The sequence below is a fragment of the Crocodylus porosus genome, unplaced genomic scaffold (genome assembly GCF_001723895.1).
Source record: "Crocodylus porosus isolate Cpor-Errol unplaced genomic scaffold, CroPor_comp1, whole genome shotgun sequence".
Taxonomy (NCBI): domain Eukaryota; kingdom Metazoa; phylum Chordata; order Crocodylia; family Crocodylidae; genus Crocodylus; species Crocodylus porosus.
Genome location: NW_017728916.1, coordinates 16,969,841 through 16,994,089, shown reverse-complemented (window position 1 = coordinate 16,994,089; position 24,249 = coordinate 16,969,841). Strand labels below are relative to the sequence as shown.

The 24,249-nt window shown below is 40.7% G+C and overlaps 1 protein-coding gene across 3 annotated transcripts in view; it reads left to right on the top strand.

Moving 5' to 3' along the window:
* PCDH11X (protocadherin 11 X-linked) overlaps window positions 1–24,249 on the top strand; it is a 1,248,873-nt gene that overhangs the window by 195,393 nt on the left and 1,029,231 nt on the right. For 2 of the 3 annotated variants that reach the window (XM_019536469.1, XM_019536468.1), the window contains one exon: window positions 9,621–12,107. In XM_019536469.1, the coding sequence (XP_019392014.1) occupies window positions 9,621–12,107 (2,487 nt within the window). Of the gene's footprint in view, window positions 1–9,620; window positions 12,108–21,421; window positions 23,143–24,249 lie in introns of those variants that run through there. The other variant, XM_019536470.1, reaches the window with a different exon arrangement.

Sequence of the window (24,249 nt, the reverse complement as noted above, 5' to 3'; positions counted from 1 at the left end):
CACACACACACCCACCCACCCTGCTTACATGTACACACAGATAAGTTCCTAACTTGGATGGTACAGTGTGTATGTGTGTGCTTTGGATACGTGGGATACTTGGGGGAAGGTTCAGGTGAGAGAGAGAGTTAAAGTGTAGGGAGTGAAAGTTTCCAGAACCAGGGTTAGAACTAGTGGACTACAGAGAAGCTGGCTGAGGAACTGAGACTTGGGTTTACTTAAGGTAGACTGGGGCTCAAAACTGAGGCAGACAGCTGAGATATTGGGGGAGGGGCAGATAAGTGGTGGCAAGGAGGAGACAGCCAGGAAAGAAAATGAGGCAGAAACCTGGATGCTCAGGTGAAAAGGAAAAGGCAGTGGGGATAAGACAGTGGCAAAGAAACAGGGTTTGGAGGCAGAGTGGAGCTCAGGACAGGTGTTGGAAGTGGCAGTGAGCCAGAAGCAGGAGAGGGAGAAATGAGACAGAAGTTAGAGGGGTGAGGAGCAGAGATTGGAGCAGCGTCAAACCATAGTAAAGCAAAACCCAACTTAGGGGTCCAAAAAACAGTTTTATTACACAGACAACACACTACACAACCCCATGAAGTTATTGGTTCATGCATGCACACACTCACAATGGCAGCAGCAAAAAGAGACTCAGTGGAAGGGTTGGAGTCGAGGTGGGGAAGAGAAGCTGAGTCCAAGTCCTTGGTTGAAGATGGGGGTGGGGAGTGATAGCTACCTATCCAGTCTGGAAAGGGGTCCTTGTTTAGTAGGTGTTGTCCAGAGGTGGGTCGCTGGCAGGGCCTCTGGGTGGATAGGTGGTGTGGCATGGTGCTGGTCCAGATGGAGAGGGCATCTCACTGGGTCTGTCTTCACTTCCCCTTTTTATAGGGGCAGACCTTGTGTGACCCTAGTAACAGGAGGCATGCCCAGGCAAGGGTCAGCCCCATGTGTGCTCCATGCAGGGATGTGCAGTTTTGGGTGTCTGTAATGGTGGGGTACAATGGTAGAGTTGCTGGTTCTGCAGGGTCTTTTTTCTTTCAAATGCAGGCTTCTTGTCTCTGTTCCTGGATGAGGTCCGTGGTTCCTGAATGAATCAATGCAAGGTGATGGCCCAGTTGTTACAGGCCATTCAGTAGAGGCCTGCTGCCATTGTATTTCAATCATTCCCAATCACTGTCATTCATCCAGGAACCAATTTACATGGGAGGCGTACATGACTCATAAAGTTGTGACACAAGGGATGCCCGGGCAGAGGACACAAGATGGAGATTTGACGTACAAAATGGGAACTTGACATGACTTTGGTTCACTTACAAACACAGGCCTAAACCATACAATATCCATATGAAACAATAAAAATCAATATAAAAATGTTAATAATACAATATACAAAAGTAAGAATTAATACAAACCTAATAATAATACAATATAAAACAGTGGATATCCAAAACCAAAAACTTGTTACCCAAATAAAAATGTTAAAGCTTATCCAAGTCTGAGCTCACTTATGTTTGTCGATAGGGAATAGAGAGGGAGAGAAAGAAAAGCCAGAAATAATTGGGGAAGGGAATGCATATATATATAGTATAGTGTGTGTATGTGTGTGTTTCTATTAAAAAAAGAAAAATGGGGTTTTGCTACAGATGCATCTGGGGGGAGGGTGGATTGCCCTACGCAGACCTACTCACAGTGCAGAACTCCAGGCCACTAAGTTCTCTAGAAGTTTCTTTCAGCACTTGACAAAACCAGTCCCACCTTCTTCCTCCCCACTCCCATGACTGCAGTCGAGGTGCCAGCTTCCTTCTCTCCTGGCTGTCCCCTACCTTGGGCAGTTAGCAGCACAACTCCCCTTCTGTGGGAACATAAACCACACCTCCCTGTCCTAATTCTCAGGACCATGTTCATCTCCTGGGAAAACCTGAGCATCATTCTAGCTGGCCAGAGCAGTGGTGCTGAAATAACCTCCCCTCAACCTTGCCTTACAGAAACGTACTAAAAGAGTTTAAGTTCTGCAGATACAGTGTAAAAAAAAAATTTAAAAAAAGGGTACAAAATGGGCACTTGGTGCCTTGCCGCAGTTGGCAGTGCCACAGAGCTGGGTGGCAGAGAGGACACTGAAATCAGGGACAGGAGATAACAAGCAACTACATATGAGAAACTCTATGGGCATTTGTATGTGTATAGTAGCCCTATAATTACAGGACAGCGGTAATGAGAAAAATTTCCGCTTGATGAACAATTCCATTCCCTCCCATTCCAAGAAAGGTATTGATGTGATGGCAGGAGTCCTGCATGGGAAGCATTATTTCAGCCACTCATGTCCCGTGGCCAGGGTGTCTCCCAAGTTATGGCCCCATCACAGTTTCAGGCTGCCCTCCCCTCCACCCCACCCCCTGAAAGCAAAGCAACCCCCACCTCCTCTCCCATTCCCTCACAGGGTATTCAAAGTAAAAGAAGGGTTCTGGGAAGCCAAGGTTGGTGGATGGCAGGACTCTTCTTGGAAATCTGGGGTCTAGGGAACCTCTCCCGAGATCAGGTCACGTATTCTGTGTGTCAGTAGTGATGGCAATTGTAAACTCATCTGAGGGGGTCAGCATGGCATAGAAGAGTCACAGATAGCATGTGAGATGGATTTTCATATTGAATGGCAACTCAGGCTTCCCCAGCAGATGACTCCCCACCCTGCCCCCACTCCAGCAGTCGGGCACCTCCTGAGGGGTCATGTCCTGCATCAGAAGCATGGTATATTGGCTAGCATTCCCTTGAGAACAGTGGTAAATCTCATCCCTTCAGGCCTGGCCAGCTTTCACTAGGGAAATGTAATAAGTGAAATACTGCTCCTGCAGACGGACAGCCTTGAAATGCCTCCCCTGTAAGGGAAGGATGGGGGTGGGGGCAGTGTAAGAGCTTTGTTGCCCCAGCCAGTTCTTACCAGGGAAATGCCAGGACCTAAGTAGTGCCCCATACCCCATGCATGCCTTCCAAGGTTTTGTTTGTTGAGCTTGGCCTCTGTGATATTTCCCCTGACTCCACACCCCCTCCCCATTCTAATTGTCCCTTCCAGATTATTTCCTCTCTTCACCTCTTGTGTCCCCTTCAAAGGTTTGTTTGTGTGTCTCAATGTGAAGAGTTACCAAGCTTAGACAAAGGAAATGTTCAACAGCTTTTCTTTATTAAAAACAAGAAGAATTTGATAGGTGCACCATTTTAAATGGAGCCATGTCTGTTCCTCATGTCTCATTTCCCTGCATCCTGGTACATGCACCAGATGGGAGATAGGGTTGGGGAGAGGGGAAGGGGAACAGTGTTCAGGCAACCCTGATTGTGGACAATGCTTCCGAGAACGCATGGCCAGAGGAGCCCGGGAAAGGAGATCCATAGCCTGGTTCCAGGGCACAAGCACTCAAACCCCTCCAGTCCTGTTTATCTGGGAGAGCTCCTAGTTCTCAAGGGTGAGGTTGTTTTCCAGCTAGGGCTTTGCACATCCAAACTGCCTGCCACTGTGTATGGCCAGCGCCCTCAACGTCAGAGGGGACTCTCTCTCTCCATCGTATCTGTGTTACATGTACCCACCATGCATTCTCTGCTCAGTCTTTGTGGAAGTCCTCCCCACAGTCTTGCGATGTGGAGGACATATACAGCAACCATGAGTTGTGGCAGGTTCTCCTCATCCACCTTGAGGCACATTCTGAGAGCTCACCAGTGTGCATTGAGGCAGCTGAAGGCATGCTTCACCAAAATGCAGCACCTACTCAGGCAATACTTGAAGTGTTCCTTCTGGTGGTCCACCTGCTTCCCATAGGGCTTCATAAGCCAGGGCAGGAGGGGTAAATAAGGTCCCCAATGATGAGTGTGTGTGTGGAGGGGTGATGTCACCATTGATGAACTATGGGGTCCCAGGAGCATATCGGCTGCTCTATATCAACTTGGGGAATGGGGAGTTGTGGAAGACATGGGCATTACCCATCCAGCTGGCAAAGATGTGGGTGAAATGGCCATGATGGTTGACAGAAAAGTAGCCTTTGCATTTGTTGAATGCCTGGGCCAGGCAGAGAATGGGAATGTGGGTGCTGTCCATAGCTGCCATACAGTTAGAGAAGTCCAGGCAGCAGACAGAAGCCAGCAAGAATCTCCTGCAGATTGACAAGGCAGATGAAGTGGGTGGTCTGGATGTCCTGGATGACAAGCCACTTTCCTAGATGGCCCCTCCAGCTGTGGTCTTTCCCATGCTGAATTGGTTGGTGACATAGCAGTAACTGCTGGGGGTGGCCAGCTTTATGACAGCAATATCCATCTGCTTCTCTGGAGTGAGGGATGGCTGTATGCTGCTGTCCTGGTGCACAATGTTGGGGACCAGCTGAGCAATTGCTGTTAATGAAGATGGTCTGGTACATGCAGAAGGTCTGTACCCACTTTTTGTCATCTCAGGTGCCCAAGACGATTCATTTCCACCAGGTGTTGCTGGTGATGTGGCCCCAGAACCAGCGCTCAGTGGTCTGAAATTGGTGCCAGAGCACTCTGACATCCATGGATTCCTGCATAGCCTTGTTCTTATTGGCCATGTGAGACTTGGTGGTCCAGTCTAGAACTCTTGACAGGTGCAGGATCCAGTGGGTGACCCCACCTGGGATTTCAGCTTCTTGCTCAAGGGCATGAAGCTGTATACCATGGTGACCAGCTGAAGTTCATGAGAGTGTCCATGATGTCCTGCAATCTCCACAAGAGTTGTGCAAGGTGACAAGCAGGACACACCACGTCTCCTGGGTCTCTGTGCCATGGTGGGGTGCGAGCAGGCTGAGACATAGAAGGCATGTACAACTCACAATAGAGGGAGCTTGCTCTGGGGTTCTTCTGGAAGACTAGGGATGCTTGCGGGGGGGTCTGCAGTGATGTGGCAGAGGGTTGGGGGCATGCTTGCCTGTGCCTGGCAGCCAGTCAGGGGTGGTCTGGCACTTGGCTGGAGGTAGCACTCTCAGGCAGCCCCAGGAGGGCGTGTTGGCAGGTGTTCAGAGTGGTTCTAACCTGCTGACCACGACAAGTGCAAGCAGCCTGTGTCGCTCCCCCCCTCCCCCCACCAAAGGGCAAACATGTCGTGTTTGCTACTGATCTATCCTAGGTTGCTTACAGAAAGCTGTGTAAATTAGAGTGATTCCTCCTTGGACTTTTGAAAATCTGTACTCATCCCAGAAGTGATCCTAGTGATTCATTGGGTGAGTCTGGTGACCAAAGTACTGTTTAGCATATGACAAAACCTGACCCTAAATGAAATCCTGACCCCATTGAAATCAGTGACAAAATAAGTCAGTCTTATAAATTCTTAAAAAGTACACTTATAGTTGTATGCTCGACTGTTTTTCAGATTTGATTATAGGGGGCAGAATTTTCCATATCCAAGACAGATGTGTGTTAAGGTGTGATTTAATGATACAGTCCAAAATTCTATTAATGTAAACAATAAGTAATGTTAGAATCTCTTGAATTGGCTTTTTTTATAATCTGTATTAACTATTATTTTCACTGAACTGACTCTTACTTATAATATTTTCCACTTTAATATGTAGTTTTTAATCCATAAAGTAAACTTAGTTTTATGTGTACTTGCAGAGTTTCAATAGGTGTTGAAGTTATTAATAGGAATATAAAATAAGTCTATTACAAGTGTGAGTTTTGAATAGTGCCTTTTCTTACAGCTATTTAGGAAAACTGCTTTCCTGACAGTTCCAAATTATTCTTAAACAATCTAAAAAACTGCATAGCAGAAATATGCCTCTCTAAAATTCTGTAAGTTGTGGGCGGGTTTTTTGCTTTTTTTAATATCATACAATTCTGCCTTAAGGGCTGAATTATGCAACTTGGGACCAAGTCTACTAACTTACTAGTGGAGATAAAAAGAGTGGGACTAAAGAGTAGGAGTGAGTGGAAATAATCTATATGAAAAGATCCATTCCTATAGTTTAATAAGGAATAATAGCTTTCCTATAGAACTTTAAAATGAATGTATAATATTCTATAACTTGCTGTTAACTCAGTTTACAGAAATCCACCTAAAAGTTCTGAATCTCTGTTGCATGTGCCAAGTTTTTAGAAGTATTTCTATAGAACTCTGTATTTAATTAATCCCCATTATATTTTGATATGACAGGGTTTTCCATGAAGGTTTATGGTAAAAAAATATATTTTTTTTTAACAGAGGGTTTTATTTTTGTGTTTTTTAATTCTATTCCCTAGTAATCAATTGCTAGTGACAGAAAATAGAAGTTATGGTTTAAATGAGATTTATATACTAAAATGAAAAATATGTCCTGTCTAATAAGTGGTAGTTATAGAAAAGCTAAATCGAGTATTTAGTTTAATGAATTAAAAGTCTGTATATAGTGTTTGTTGTAGTTGCAGGAGTTAATGACAGAATAATCAATGCACATCTGTCAGTTTGTGTACAAATAAAGAACTGAAGGATAGCTTTATTTTTTATTCCTCCCTTCCCTTCTGCCGTGTTTTTCTAGAAATCTGTCTTGAAAAAAACCCAGTAACTTAGCATCTCTACAACAAATAAGAGACTTAGTCAAAATTAACAACTGTTTGCAAATGAAAGTGCCTGTAGTACTCCTAAAACCAGAGCACTGAGGGAAAAGATAGACCTCCTCTTTATGAATTATATGTTTATCATGGAGTCACTGATTGAAAAGCTCACCCCTTTGGAGAAAGGGATATTGAATTTTATTCAAATATGACTAAGCAGGACTAATATCTCCACACTTCCATTGAAGAAGAAAGATCTACATTTGCTTTTAGAACTTTTAGGATAGAAATCTAAACTGTGTTTCTACCATAGATTTTTGTTGGTTGAAACATGCAGATTGATTGATGCTGTAGAACTGGTAAAGATTGCTTGAAATAAAGACATTTTAGCTTTACCATAAAAGAAATGGATACTCAAACATATAGGTTCAAATTCAGCTCCAAGCAAAACATGTCAGCAGATGGTCTGTGGTTCCATAAAATAACAGAATTAGGTCCGTAAAGGCATTGATTTAACTTTGGGTGGCAAGGTACAAGGTATCTTTTTACTAACAAAGGACCTTATCAATTGGAATTCCTTTTTTCCTGGGTCTGCAGTAATCCAAATGGCTTGCCACTTAGGACACATTGCAAAAAACAATTTAATCTGCCTAACCTTTGAAAATAAGGACAACCATCAGGGTAGAGGCAGGGAGAATTGTCTCTGGTTAATTTTGGTTATAAAGACAACTATAAAAATGGTTTTACTAACCTATTGAACATATCTAGAGCCATGGGTGGGCCTCTAAAACTAAAGAGATATGCTCTTTATATCAGTTTCTGAGCAGAAGTTAGAGCAAAGAAATTCTAGTGATAGCAGTAAGTTTTGCTGCTGTAATGCATACTCAGTACATCTTGCTATGCAAGTGTCTTCATTGGCTAGGGACAGACATTCAAAAAGCCTGAGCCTGAATTGATTCAATCTTTGCAGGTTAGTATAACCTGGTTAGGCTAAACTGGTTTGTAATCACAGCGACATCCCCTCTGGAATGCAAAAATTCAGACACATGCCTGCAGTGGCTCAGGCTAGAAGCCGGGGCATACTAGAGCAGCCTTCCACAGGGCTGAGCTGAGGGGGGCATGGCCAAGCCCTGGCAGGACCTCTGATGTTCCCCATCATCCTGAGCAGCCTAGCAGGGAATGTTTATCACACCTAACCCAGTGTTTCTCAACCCATTCAGAAAACAAACTCTCTCTCCATTAGTTCAAGCTCTTCTTAAACAGCTTTTCCAGAGAAGGACATTACTAGCTACCTGCTGATTAGCTCCAAAAAGCCAATCTACCTTTGTTGTCTCCCACAGCACAGACTGTAGCCAGCATGTAGTCTGCTAGTTAATGCTGAGAGGTGTAAGGCAGAGGGGTGGGGGGAATAATCCCTGCTTAGCAGGGAGAAGCCAGGCAGATGCCTGCAGTCACTGCTGGAACTCCAGCCAGGGAGCAGGGGAGAGGGACCACCCCTGCTGTGGAGCAGAGAGCCTTGCCCAGCCCAGAGAGCATACTGGAATGTTGGGGGAGTCTGGTTTATCTTAAACACGCAAGGTGTCTGGGACAGACATTGCATAAACTGGTTTGACCCAAATCAGTTAAGTCTGATACTACATTCAACCAGGTTTATCTCAGACCGGTTTCAGCCATTCTCAAACTGGTTTATGTGCACTGGACATGTGTTCTGTTACAGGTTTAAACTAATTTCTGATCACTTAAACCAGTTTATGTGTAATGTCTGTCCCTAGCTATTAAGTCCAATAAATTGTTTATCTAGCAAGTTACTATAAAATGAGAAAGGCCTGCAAAGTTGGGCCCATGATGTACTCATCAAGAACTAGGCTAGCAGCAAAGGTTTTTTAATTATAAATGTCATAGACCTGAGACCTTAATGTTTTTAAAAATAAACATATAAAATCCTAAATATCCATTGCCTGTACCTTATATATGCCCTAAATATCCATTGCCTGTACCTTATATATGCCCACACTTTCATCTACCCCTGCCCATCCTTCTGACAAAATTGGGGTGTCATGGTTCTCTTTGGAACCTATCAACACTCTCTTTTATCAGTCAGCAAGATTGCTGTCGATCAATGCTAATCGCTTCTTTCTCCTCTGGGGACATGTCTGCTGCCTTTACAAGATTCCCAGCCTCTGCATGCTCAGAGAGACACTAGCATTAGCACTGGGAAACAGATGCCAGTGTTCTCCCTGCAGCATAACAGATTACTTTAAGATGACTCTTGCCACCTAGGGTATTAAACAGAAGCTCTATTAGTACAGTATATCTCCACATATTTATGCATTGCTTCACTGTAACAGGGGCATAAAGTGTGCACCAAACCCTATTACAGGATCTCATTATTCAAAGTATAGATGTAATAGTCCGATGATATTATTCATGAGAAAAAGCCTCTTATTTTCACACTTGGAATGTAATTTTCACTGCAAATATAAAATACATCATGATGAAAAGAGGAATAATTCTTCCTGATTTTCATGTATTTCTAATAACCTAACATGACTACTTGTGATTGTGCTACTTGAAGCTTAAATTAGGTGGTAATCCACTTTTCAATATGGTACAAGTTTCTTTTTCTCTAATGGCTGCAGATTGCATGCTTACAGTGCTTTGTTGAGTGGGGAAATATAGTCCTCCTTTCCTTTTGCTTAAATCTTAGTCCAAACCTCATGTGGAAGACAGCTCTGGCTTTCTGGACCTATTCCTGCTGTGAATAAGGGATGAAGTGTAGCTTAGCCTTGTCTGCCTCCCCATTCTTCACACTCACTAGTTAAACATGACATGGGAAGAAACCTATATCTTTTGAAATATTTTTCCCTAGAACAAGAGAGGAGCTGGAGAAGGAAGCTTGATTTTCAAAGTCAGAATTCCTTCCAAGATCTGCTGGTACAGTAGCACAGACAACACACAACTTTTGTCTTAATACAAGGTCTAATGTCTCAGTAAAAGTATAGATATGCATGTAGAGATCTGAATAACCTTGAGAGTCATTATGTGCAATAAGGAGGTATATATCTGTTAAATACATTTCCATAATAAAAGATGTTCCACTTCTGTGTCTGTTCTAGGGTCAAAATGTATTTGGACTGGATATAATTGAAACACCCGAGGGAGACAAGTGGCCACAGCTTATTGTCCAACAAATCCTGGACAGGGAACAGAAGGACACTTATGTGATGAAGATTAAAGTTGAAGATGGTGGCAATCCTCCAAGATCAAGTACAGCTATCCTACAGGTTACAGTTACTGATGTGAATGATAATCGCCCGGTCTTTAAGGAAAATGATATTGAAGTTAGCATTCCAGAAAATGCTCCAGTGGGCACATCAGTTTCACAGCTTCATGCCACTGATGCTGATCTGGGATCAAATGCACAGATCCTCTTCTCTTTCAGCAATCAAATCTCCAATCTGGCCAGAAGGCTGTTTGCCATAGATAACACCACTGGTCTTATCACAATTAAAGAGCCACTAGACAGAGAGGAATCTCCTGTACACAAGTTAACTGTTTTGGCAAGTGATGGCAGCTCAACTCCATCAAGAGCAACAGTGACAATAAATATCACAGATATTAATGACAATGTACCATCAATAGACACAAGGTACATCATTAATCCAGTGAATGGGACTGTGCTTTTGTCTGAGAAAGCCCCACTCAATACAAAAATTGCCTTGATTACAGTAATGGACAAAGATGCTGACCTGAATGGAAAAGTTACCTGTTTCACTGACCATGATGTCCCATTTAGGTTAAAGCCAGTGTTTGACAATCAGTTTCTGCTGGAGACAGCGACGTTTCTAGACTATGAGGCTACCCGGGAATATGCCATTAAAATAGTGGCTTCTGATTCAGGGAAACCTCCCTTAAATCAGTCTGCAATGCTCCTGATTAAAATAAAGGATGAGAATGACAATGCCCCGGTTTTTACACAGCCTGTAATAGGACTTTCCATTCCTGAGAACAATGCTCCTGGCACCCAGCTGACTAAGATAAGTGCTACAGATGCAGACAGTGGACGCAATGCTGAGATCAGCTACATGTTGGGCTCAGATGCACCTCCTATTTTCAACCTAGACCGCCGCACAGGCATTCTGACAGCAGTGAGAAAGCTGGATAGAGAAAAACAGGACAGGTACTCCTTCACTGTTCTAGCTAAGGATAATGGGATGCCATCCTTGCAGACCAATGCTACGGTTACAGTGTCTGTTCTGGATCAGAATGACAACAGCCCTGCTTTCACCCACAATGAATATAATTTCTATGTGCCAGAAAATCTGCCCATGTATGGGACAGTGGGGCTTATCACAGTTACTGATGCTGACTCTGGAGAGAATGCTGCTGTCACTCTCTCTATATTAAATGGCAGAGATAATTTCATTATTGATCCACTTACTGGTGTAATAAGACCAAATATTACCTTTGACAGGGAGCAACAAAGTTCTTACACTTTCCAGGTGAAGGCTGTAGATGGAGGAAGACTGCAACGCTCTTCAACTGCCAAGGTGACCATTAATGTCGTCGATGTGAATGACAACAGACCTGTTTTTGTTATCCCTTCTTCTAACTTCTCCTATGATTTAGTTCCAACATCCACCAATTCAGGCTCTGTGGTAACTAAAGTTTTTGCAGTTGACAATGACACAGGGATGAACGCAGAACTCCGCTACAGTATTATAGGCGGGAACTCAAGAGGTTTGTTTACAATTGATCAGTTAACAGGCAATATCACTTTGAAAGAGAAGGTAATAACATCAGATCATGGCTTACACAGGCTGGTAATAAAAGTCAATGACTTAGGACAGCCAGAGTCGCTGTATACAATAGCACTGGTGCATTTATTTGTGAATGAGACTGTTACTAATGGTTCATATGTGCAAGAGCTTGTACGCAGAAACATGGAAACACCAGTGGGCCAGAATGTTGGGGATGGTGAGATAACCCCACAGACCAATGACTATGTCAAGATCATCATTGCTATCATTGCAGGCACCATGACAGTTATTCTGGTAATTTTTGTCACTGCTTTGGTACGATGCCGCCAGACACCTCGGCACAAAGTTGTCCAAAAAAGCAAGCAAAGTGGGGAATGGGTCTCCCCAAACCAAGAGAACCGGCAGATCAAGAAAAAAAAGAAGAAAAAGAAACGTTCCCCCAAAAGTCTCCTCCTAAATTTTGTGACAATTGAAGAATCTAAACCTGATGATCCTGGCCATGAGCATATAAATGGTACTTTAGACATTCCTGTAGAGTTAGAAGAACAGACTATGGGAAAATATAACTGGGCCACCACACCAACCACATTTAAGCCTGACAGCCCAGATTTAGCAAAGCACTACAAGTCTGCCTCTCCACAGCCTACCTTTCAAATTAAACCTGAAACTCCTGTCCCCCCTAAGAAGCACCATGTCATTCAGGAACTGCCTCTAGATAACACCTTTGTGGTGGGCTGTGATTCACTCTCCAAATGCTCCTCAAGCAGCTCGGACCCTTACAGTGTCTCTGAATGCAGCTGTCAAGGAGGTTTCAAGACTCCAGGTCCCATACATACTAGACAGGTAAGCAACGTTTTTAGCTTCTTTCTCTTGCTTGCACTCTATCTCGTTCTTCTCCCTCTCCCCCACCAACTTTTTTTTCTTTCTTTTTTTCACTGTAGCTCTAAGCTTTGTAGAATAACTTTGTAAAGATTAAAAGCCTAGAAGTTCATGCTTGGCTGAGGCATTGAAATGTAAACAGTTTGTGATTCATCAATGTTAGAAGAAGAAAATTAGAATAAATTGACTCTTAGCTGTGGGGAAATTGAGTACCGAATAATTATATTAGGGGTATTCTTGTCTGTAGATGGCAGTATGGCACTTCCTGCATTATTGTACTATATAGTTGTATAGCTCTGTAAAACAAAGAGGGGTTATGGCACTGTCCTTGCTAGTATTGTATGCTTAGGAATCTAAGTAATCTAGGCCAGGTGGAAAGCAATAAAGCTGCAGAATCTGATAAGTGGTTCTTAATGCTAATGGAGTCTGGAACTGCAGCCTTCATTTGGTTAGAGCTGTACCTTAAAGTCTCTCAAAATCAGACAAGTTGTTTTTTTCTCCCCCCAGAGGGACTGAGTGCCATTTTCGAACTAGAAACATACCCTGCAATCTAGGCTACTAAAAGCTGACTGACTGACACACTCAATAACATAAAGCAGCAAAGAAGACAGTGGAAAAAATTAGAAAAAAGCAAAGTTGTTGCCCTTACACAATCATCTTTATGTCCAAGTTCAGACCATGCAGATGCTAACTGCTCTTAGATGCAGTGCAGCATTTACAGGAGATAACTGTAAAGATCCCCAGGTAAACGTTCAGAGCAGAAATGTAAGATAATTAAAGACCTTTTGATTTTTCAGATACTAAAATAATGGTTATTAAATCACTGGGAACCACATCTAATTTGACCCCAAATTATAGAAAGTGTTATTAATGTAACTGTGATAGGTTTTATTATTTATTTGATTTTCACCCCTCATTAGTGTAAGTAGTATAAGCATCAGTTCAAAAAAAGTAAATTAAAAAAGTCCAGTGTTTCCATATCACTAAACTATAAGGAATCAATGGTTTGAGAGAGGTAAATAAAGCCCACTTATATTGTGAGTTAAATAGAGGGTTTGGTTCCTGTACAGGTTTTTTTTTCCAGGCATAGAATCAAGGGTCAAATCCCCAGGGGTGCATTTAAGCTTTAGTAACCTTTTACTCTACCCAGCAGAATATCTAGTCCCCTAAGTTGACTTATTTTTCTGTAAGCTTTCTTTCACTAGTTATGTAGTTAAAGCAAAATGTGCTGCCTGAAGAAATGTCCCCTGTTCAAACTTCACGTCTACAGTTTAGAAAGATTGCTGTTGCTTTTTTCATTCCTTTTTTCTGTGACACCAGTTTGTGAGGTAGACAAAATCCCTGTACCACACAAAGCTTTTTGCTGAGAGATATTAACGGGAAGCAGAATAGAATATGATTTCTTCATATTTCTCAGTTGGCAGTGATTGTGGAAAAATTAAAAACGTGAATGATGTGAATGTTTTCTGTTAAGACTGTTTGAGTGGGAAATTTTTAAAGTTAAATTATGCAAGAAAAGAACCCTATCATGGTTTATGCTATTGAAGTTTTTGTCTTGGTAGAGGATGAAGGGTATTTCTCAGCACCACTGGGGCCTGAGTTAAGGCATTTTTCTATTGACTTGAGGTGGCTCTGGATTAAGCCCTATGAGCCAAAACAGTCTCCTATTGTTTGTTCAAAATCTTCCACCAAACAGAGAAAGTTTGGCATGTGGCTCACTTTAGTTCCAAGAGGCACCAGTGCTCACACACCAGTGTGGTACCTCTGGGCCCCTCTAAACATGCAAGTAAAGGTACAATGGGCATCTGTATGAGATGCTGATTGCAGAGTAGCTGAATAACATTGCACAGTAGTGCATCACAGCACTAACAGTACTAATACCCTGCTGTGCAATATTATTAGGCTATGGCACAGTAGTGTCACTTAAATGGCATTCGCTGGTGCTTACTGCACAATAACTCTGGTTACTGCTCATTTATTTAGTACAAGTACAAGTAACGACTGCACAGTAGTGCCTCATAGATGCGCCTAATGAGATCTAATGTGCAGTCCGCACAATTGTGTCTACTGCTATGCCACATATGCATAGCATAAGGCATGACTGTGATTTCATGCATTAGATCCCATTGCACCTTACTGAGCCCAGGTTTTCCCTGTACGGGCAAGAAGATCACAGCTGCTGTACCCTCCCAGCATCCCTACCATGGTCTTCTTAGGGGCTGGTAGATTTCAGCTGTGCTCTGTGACTGCTGGGACACAGCTGGGTCCTGGCACTGGGAGGCATGCTGCAGGGACCCGTGTCTGAAGATGTAGGACTTTGGGTCTTGCCAGCTACAAGGTGTTCCTGAGACCCAGCATCTGCAGCTTCTGGGACTGAGAGTTGTCTCAACTGTGGAACTCCCACCCCTGGCTGGACATGGTGCAGCGCTGCAGCTGGGCGACCCATCAGCTGACAGGGCTCTCAGCCACAGGGGAGACCCTACTACATATAGAAATGAAAGCTGGATAGCAACCAGGTATAAAGTTTAGTACACATTTTCAAGGTCTAACTTTATAGCTGGTTGGAATTTTCTATGGTATGATAGATATTTTGCATGTGTAGTTGATCTCAAGGTAATTCCACAAATAACCAGTTAATTGTGCAATGCATGTAACATGCATGTGCAAGATGGGTGTTGGAAAACAGTCTCCTCAGCAGGACTGGGCCTCTGGGGCAGGTACTATCTTCACCTCCTTTTCTCCCTAGAAGAGTGAGGTTTGAGCATTCTTCTGCTTGCCATTTTAATGGTACAGAAAAGGGTAGTACTCTCTAGGTCAGTAGGCTATCGTCACCTGAAAAGGGCTTGGTGCAATTCTGTTAATATATGTAGAATGAGATATTAGCAGAGTGTGTTTAATATATTAATTTGTTAAATCAGCTCCCTTTAGGTTAATTTTGTTTATCACTGCAATCCCCACAGAACTTGGGAAAGTTTTAATGGCTCACCCAGCAACGATCTTTTACAGTCGTTTGCAAATAGCATTTCTTTTAAAAGCTAGAATAACTCCTTTCATACTTAAGCAAAACATAAACAACTCTGTTAATTTAAGTAAGTATTGAAGCAAGAAAGGATTTAATTCAGTTGGCTTTTCTGCTGGATTTTTTACATATAAAAAAAATCATATGTTTAAGGACAGTCAAGACAGTCAAATGAACTGTTTGGCCTTCTAGATGCTTTAAAAAAGTCTAATTTGGCCCCAACACTGAACAGCTATATTGTATCATCTCCATCCAGGAATATGAACTAGGAATGCAAATAGGCGACACTGAAGAATATTTTTAAGGGGCCAGCTCATGGCCCATGGAGTGTGTAAACAGACTAAAAGCTGTTCCTTACTCCTTGTAGCTGTAATGCTATTTAGCCCTTCTCCAGCCTCAGAGATTAATGGCATGGTTTAGACTTTTGCTTCATATATTCACTGATTTCACAGAAAGCTGCAGGGCAGAGCTGATCACTGAAGGAGAATAAGTTAAAAATATTTCTACTTTTAAAAATAATATGGTAAATGATGCCAAACAGTTGGGAAATTTTGTTCTTTATGCTAACATGGACAGTTTTTGGAATGCATCGCATAACAAGCAAAAAGCTCTTTCAAGCAAGTGATTAGAGAAGAAGCAAAACTAAGTGTCCCGGGCCCTCTCACCTAATTCTGGTGAATGCTGCAACTCATGGGTCTCAGATCTGAATCGCCCAGAGTTTTGTGTATGCAAAATCAAGATTTTACTCAGCTATATGAAATAAAAAAACATACTCATCTGTCTGCATTTGAAAATAAATTAACTTGAAATTAGAAACATGTACATGGATCGCCAAAGCTTTAAATTTGGAACCTGACCAAGGTAGGTATTTGCATAAGACCTAGCTTTGGTTTTACAAACCTAAAAATTGCTGCCTGCCCCTGTGTTACTACTAGGATTGGTCTAATTAATCTTTAAGAAGCTAGAGATAATTATTACAGTTGGTCTCATGAGATGTGCAACTATCTAGATATTTGAGAGAAAAACATAGAGAATTTGAAGGGGTTTTTTTCCCCATTAGAAAAACTGAATACTTTGAGTGACCAGATAGAAAAAGAAACAATGGGTGAAAGGATTGGAGTGGCCAGGAACAGTGAGGGGAACATTTAAGTCATGAACTACAGTAGGAGAGCAAGTATGAATGCAATTGAAGCATGCTCAGTGGAAGAAGGGGGAAAAATCACAATAATATTTAATGAGACAGAGAAAGAAAAAAAGGAATTAATATTATTTTAAAAAATCCCACTTTCCAGTAATTATGTATTTAGTTCTAGTGATCCCAAATATATAGAGTTTTATAAGAGATCAAGTTTCTTTTACAAATTATTAGACTGATGTTGTAAGGAAGCTTTTCAAAGTGATAAAGTGTGAAGAAACTAATTGTTAGTAATAATCCAATGTTTTTTAATATAGGACAATTAGGGGCTCATGAAGTAGAGGTGACCTTGAGTATCTTCTAAGTTTGCAAGTTTTTATTAGCTAGTTGTAGACTTGTTAGGGGAATATATTCTGTTGCTAGGAAAATGAAATTTAAAATAAACTTAAAGACTGCATCTTGACCCATTGAGGTCAGTGGGACTTTTGCCAAAAAAAAAACTTATTGGGAGCAGGCAAAGGCTTTTAATAAAGTAATACATTAAGTCAAATGTCTGTTTTCTCTTTGTATTTATTCTTCATGTGCATATTTGATGAAAGGCACATATGAAGACTGGATGTTCTGGCAAATGAGTGAATGGGTTGGTGTACCATAACTGAGTAAAGCTGAGTGGCCAAATTGCTTGAAAAAATACTCAGGTGTTTCAAAGAGATACCTGTACACCACTATACTGTGCTACTGTAGAAATGAGTGCCCTGAAGTCATTGCCATCTCTGGAAATTGGACCCAAGAAACAAATAGTTTAAAATCTTCTTTAGAGCTTTGGATTCTCCCATCCTCTTGTAGTATATTTGTCTCCTCTCCTTCCCCTTTATTTTCTATTTTTACATAACTTAAATATAAAATATTTTAATGCATATGTTATGAACACTTAAAATCCATAATGAACTGTTTGTAATCCTAAAAAGGTGTAGTGGTGAAGAGTCCTGTGATTTTTTCATATGAACATTACTTATTATTAGATGCAGAAATAAGAAAAAAAAATGGGATCAGTTCTCAGAAAATAAAGAAGAATAACAGTGTGCAGAAGAGCAGAACTGGGAAAGTTAGCTTAGTAAAGTTTCATTTTTATTTCTTTTGGTAAAAAAAGTTTCAAAGTGATTTTAAAGGATGCTCTAAACAGAAATATTAACATATTAAGTTAATTATAGACATTGCAAAGACTGTGATTCTTACATAAAGTAACCTAGTCCAAATTTAATCCATGTCCAAAGTTATAATCTAGTTCTCATTAGACCATTATCCATACCAATAAATACATTAAAAAAACAGAAATGCAATTCCCACACCCCAAAACAAAAAGCCCTTCAAAGCCACACTTCCACTGCAGTACTGTTTTTGCAAACCTTAGCAAAGAAATAGGAGAGATTGAGCAGACGTATGACTCTTCTCTCTCTCCAAGTTAAGGCTGAGGCACCCTGAGGGGCAAAATGGGTAAATCTGCATTATCACTGCCAATAGCACACCTGTTCTGCAGACAGAAGAATTTCAGTTGCTAGTTCTGTCAGTTGAACAGCCTTCATCAGCACTGAACACAACAACACTCAGATGTAGCCATCAATATGAGTATTGTACTTCTCCTTGACATTTGGGGACTGGGGATTTTGGTTGGTGTTTTCAAAAGGATTTAAGGGACTTGGACATTTTGCTCTGAAATAAAAAAAAGGAAGTTAGACTTCTTTGCCATACTCATTCCTGATGGGTTCAGCATCATTTTACTCAGCAACACCCCAAGTGACTTAGGCTCTTTGCAACTAGCATTTGGTCTATTAGTTTCTCAAGGACCTAAGATTAACATTAGCTTACTTCACACAATAAAATGAGTTACTCATCGTTTTGATCAAACTGGTAGTTTTTCAAACTCCTTTTGTGAAACTGTGACTGCAAGATTTGTCATACTGAATCAAACCAATCATCTGTTTAGCCTGATTCTCTCTCACTGAGTGATGTCTGAGAAAATGTACAAAGAAGCCGTACAGTAGTCAATAATGGAATAACCTGTTCTAAGGGAATGTTTCCTCTTAAACCTCAGTAGTTAGATTTTAGTTTAAGAAAGATTTATGTATTTATTTATTACTTGGAGGGGGGAGATTCTGGCTTATTTGTTAGTGTTTGCTTTGGGAAATCTCTTTATTCTTGTTATTCTTTTCCTTTTCTGGATTGAACCTCATTTTTGATAACCCTGGCCCAACCTAAGTGTACTATTGTATATACAGACAGTCAGGATGGAGGTGAAGGGGTGTGGCCACACCCCCTTTGTGCACAGTGAGCTCTCTCAACTCATCAGCATGCCAGTGCAGCTTGTGTTGGAGCTCCACATGTGCCTTTGCATTTGCAAGTGCCTGAGTTCACTGACTATTCAATGCAGGTTGTGGCCAGAGCTACTGCTTTTGCACATCTGGGAGCCCAGGAGATGAGAGCCATTCCTGTTCAACCTACCCGTCTTTCCTCCTTTGCTGAAAGCAGTGGTAGGGGAAAAGAGAGGACGTGTGGCAGGAGTGCTGTATCAAAGCAGGTACAGCCAGAGCTTGCACTAATCAGCTGGTGAGCTTAGAAAGCTCACAGCCCATGCAGAGCTCTGGCATGCTGATGAACTCATTGTGCATGTACTGCCAAATGAAAAAAGGTGTGACCATGCCACTTCACACCCCTGGATCCATCCTGATCCCTCAAAATTAAGGGCTAAATCATATTTTCTTTTGTGCCTCTAAATGCCACAGTCACAGCCACATAACAATTATGGACCATTTGGTATTCTGCTATGGGTATGCAAATGTACATATGCCAACTGAGCTTGCTCAGTAGGAATGCACACTGGCTGGGCAGTTGTCTGGTGAAAGGGTTCTCCAGATATGCACATAAGGCCAGGTAAGTCCCCACATTTTAGTTGCAGCAAAACCATGACTAGCGGGTATTTGATGCCAGAGGAAAGCCTTTCACCTTTTACACAGTCCAGTTACATAGGGATTAGGATATTCACACAGGGAGCAGGAGATCCAGGTTCTAGCTCCCCTTCCTCCCCTCCCAGAGAAGGTTTGAATCTGTATCTCCTGCTTACTAGAAAACTGCTCTGCTCACAAGGCTATGGTAAGCATTGTCCAGGCATCTCTGCAACCCTCCTATGGCTCATCACACTGTACATTTAATTTTCATTAGATAGAATGGATAAACAGAACCAAAAAAAAGTTTCTATCCTCTTGGACAGGGGCTTGGAAAGAATGCAGGGCTCCCTACCCTGCTAGAAAAGCACCTTCTTCCTGAGCTGGCCTTGCTTGACTTCACATACCTCCCACTCTTGGCTACAGAGGGGGCCCAATTTGAGAAAAATGCTGTAGAAAGCTCTTAGCCACCCATCTACACAAGGTCTTTCAAGCACAGTAGACTAATTCACTGCACATTAGTGCAGTGAGCAAAACCCCTGCTACTGTGGAATAGATTTAGTCTACTGTGCTTTAACATCACAAAAAGACCATTTGTTTGCCGTAATGCACAATAGTGCCAATTATAGCATATTAATGAACATATAGGCACTCCCAGTAATGCTCAGTCTGTTGCCTAATGGTTAAAGCATATTGCTGAGAAGCAGCAGATCCAGTCTTCTCTGAGTGAGGGTGGGGAGCCTAATATCTCAGTCTTGCTTCCTGGGCAAAAATGCCTTAACCTCTATGCCACTGGAGTTAAAAAAAAAACAAACGGGAGGGCTGTAGTCTCATCCTCCACCATTTAACATAGAAAAAGGTGTCTATACAGGGCAAAGTTGAATTACAAATTTGGCATAAGTGCCCAGAACTGCCCTTTAGGTGTGTAAAATGCAATAAGATTTAGCCTAAGAGTCTGCATTTTAAGGGAAATTAAAATGACCCACATTAAAAATGACTCCTTTGGCCCACATTAATGAGCAGCTACTTATTATACTTATTGGGACCAATGAAGTAGCACTAGCAGAAAATATATATTCCCTGAAGGAAATTTAGAAACATTTTTTTTCTCCCTATTTCTGCCAATGTTTAAGTTTCTCACTGAGGAAACAAAAAATGGGAAATGTCGGTGGGAAAATACCTGCATTTTCATTTTTATTTTCATTCATGGTTTACAGTAATTACTGTACAACTTTCAGCATCACTGTTATCAGAGTTAAATACTACTTTAACTTTTTACACTTATTTCACCTTCTATTCACTCTCAAAATCACTAATTATTATACAGATGGTAGGACAATGTGGCACCTTATAGACTAATTTGTTCAGAGAAGCATGAGCGTTCATAGGTTATAATCTATTTTGTCAGACACTCTGAAGTAGGCTATAGCATGCAAAATTCATGCCACACTGACATGCCTTCCACTTAACTTCAAATTTGTGTGACTGATTGCTCGCTCTCTACTAATTGTTGTTACCCTAATAGCAACATGTTTGACCAGTGAGTGGTATATGGTGATTTATTTGTCACAATGTTCTCTCTCTCACTGGGATAACTGATTTGAAGAATTCAGTTCCTTGATTTATGATGATGCTGATTTGTGATGCCATGGGTGGTGAAAGATGACTCTTTAGAGTCCTTAATAGTAAACTGTACCCTTCAAGCATATTGAATGGCTGTTGAAACCCTAAAGAACCCAGTTTTATGTTATGTGTAATGTTTTGGTGTTTTTCTCTTAAATTGATTTTAGTAGGATGGCTGTGGGCTTAGTTTTAGCTTTGAGGAGATAAACTGGTGGGAGGTCTGGCACTGTGTTACCACTTTGTATTATCACTTTGTGTTACCAGTTAAAATACCATGCACCCCAGTTACTTTTATGTTCTGATTTTGTGTGTGTTTGCGTTTGTGCATGCATGCATGCACTCACGTATGTGTGTATCACACACAAACATATGCAGTCACTTTTACACTCGCTCACGCATTTGACTCTTGCAGTCAAAAATTGCATTCCCCTTAGGAGTAAATGTACTTAATTCACAGAACTTGCAGGTGTCAACCTAGCAGAAATTTGAAGACAAACATTACAGTGTATGGGAAAAATGATGCAGGAAAGGGCTTTTCTCATGCTGTTTCTCTGTTTGCCAGCTCTGAACGTCATCGCATCTGATGTTATGTACTGAAGTCGTACGTGTACACAATGATGTTAAGCCAGCAAACATGAAAACATGGAAATAGCACGAGAAAGCCCTTTGTCCTGTCTCTGATTGCCGAAGACTTTTATCGCCTGATCTCCAGAGGGGTTTGGAAGTGGCCCAGAACTGTTCAAGCTGCCCTACTGAAAGGTATCCAGGGCAAGAATTTTTTTTTTAAGAAAAGAAAGACAAAGAGACTTTAGTGCGTTGTGCTATAGTGTTCTTTAATGTAGTTTTGCTAAGGAAAAAGTAAGTAATGTGACCATCACTGCGTGGATGGTGGTTATGATAAATCAATGGTTTTCTTATGTTGCTTGTAATCAACTACTGGTTCTAGAACTTTTGTCCTTATTTATTTGTGTTGAAACAATTAGTAGTTTTATTTCTATAAATATTGTAAAAGGGAGCAATAAATTTTATGCATACATCAAAGAAGAAAGAGAATATAAAGTTCTTTATACTCCCTGCATTTTTTGAGTCACAGATGCATTGTCACTTAGGACACATATTGCACCTTGAGGAGTAATTATTATTTATAGGTATTTCCATAAAATTGTTAATACTGATACTGCTGCTAATGGATCATAACTAGGTACGATTGAATCACTTGCTGTTTATTTTCATAAGCTCAATAGGAGTAGTGGGAATATAAAAACTTCCTGCTTTCTTATACATAAAGCCCCTATAGTGAACATTCACCTTTTCAATTACTAGCAAGTACTCACTTAACTTTTTAAAATAAACATTATTTTGTATTATGCTTCTGCAATCTTGATATACTCTGCACACCAGATGTCATATGCTGAATCGTTTTAAGTAATTTTATAAAAAATAAAACTGCTCACTTTTAGTGGGATAAAGTAAAAATATCATATATTGGGTTGCACCTGAAAATGGGTTCATCCTTAGCCAGAGCAAGAAAAAAGTGCTGATTTCTAGTATTGTGATTTTTTTATAATTATTTTACTGTTCTGTTTAACATTTGCTTTTCTATAGTTAAATTAATTTTACATTTTAATTTGTTCTGAGTGCACCTGATTTTGCAAAATATCCCTAACCAAGTTGCAAGTGACTGTATATCTATTGCCTCACATTTAAGAGAATAATGCTTAAAAGGGTGTGTGCATCATTTAATAATAATAACATTTCATATAAAATGCAATATCTTGTAGGAAGAAAAAGGAGTATAAAGAACCCTGTTTTTTGCACTCGTAAAGATTCATATGATACTAGTTTACAACAATAAAATGGGGCTTAGTCTCTGTTTTTAACTCGGCTTTATACAGTATGTGTAGTTTTGTTTAAAATGAAAAGTAATTAATGATTCATCAGTTACACTACACAATGAAAGTCTCACAGTACTGTATTTTTGACGTAAAGGTATTTAAATCAGGCTTGTACATAATATTCACATTGCGTCAGTCCCCTGACTGAAGAATTTCTGCAATGACTGTTGCCTAAAGTTCCCTTCACTTTTGCTATTTGGCTCTTGAAAAAATTGCTTACTTGGCTATCTGGTCTGTAAAATATAATAAATTCTATTAATAATGAAGTATGTATTGTAATTTAGCATATTGTATTGCATACTCATAGATACGACTTGTTGTAGAAGGATATTTAATTTTGTATCATGAAATCATTCTTTTATCTGGCAAAAAGTTTATTTATTATAAGTTTTACCATTCATATTCATACTTTCTTTGCAGTTCTGACTCTTCCAGTTAAATGAGCAAAAGTTTCAATGGTTAGACATATAGTAATGATATTTATTGAGTTTTCCTTCAGTACTACAGTTTAGTGCTGGGGCATGGTGGCAGGGTGGTGAAAGTATCTTACTATGGCTTCAGAGGCATGACAAATTCAAATTCCATTTTATACTTATCCTGAAGGCTGCCCTCGTTTTTACTCAAATGTACATGGGTACCTGGTCATTCAATCTGAGGAGTCAAAGGCAGTTGGATACAAGGCTGGCCACATCCCTGTTTTTTATGTCACTTATGGAAACTGGTGTGCCTAATCAGGCTACCTGTTTGGCTGTTTAGCTCAGGTGCACCTTTGACTTTTTTTACTGCAGTCAGTCAGGTCTTGTGGCTTGCTACTTCCATTTTTCAGTATAGGAGTTGAGAAAAATCTATATTGAAGTGGATGAGATTGAATTTAAGGAAGATAATTTGATCTAAAAAGCTGAACATGACCTTTTCTAATGGCATGTTTTTGCCTAAATACTACATAATGTAAGTCTCTAGTAAAGGATCTGTAAAGAAATCTATAGTTTGAACAATTGGCTTCTATGTTGGGAAGAGCTGTTCAGCAGGAACTCAGCCAGACTTCAGAACAATGAAAAAAGAAAAACAAACAAAAAAACTTCTATCATGCAGGGGCTGAAGACCATTAACTTATTACATCTGTGGGAGTACCATTTATGTTGAACTCATGTAAGCACCAAAAAGTGTTAATGATATAGTGATGTTTTTTCCAAGTAACTGATCTTCTTGGACACTTTTACATTGAGCTGCTCTAATTTAAGCCCCGTAACATCTTGTATATCAGTATTCCTGCACTTCAAAATGGTGGTGGGCACCTTAAACTAAAGGTAATTCAACAAGTTTTAGTTCAAGTGCCCCCACCACCATTTTGAGGGGTGGGGTAACTGATACATGAGATGCAGAGACTGGCTGGAGTGTGGTAATTAATGGAGTCTGGCAAAAAAATTAATCTATTGAGTTTGCTCTGATGCACTGTAATTACAGTGTGTCAAAGCAGCCTCACAGCATGTCTATA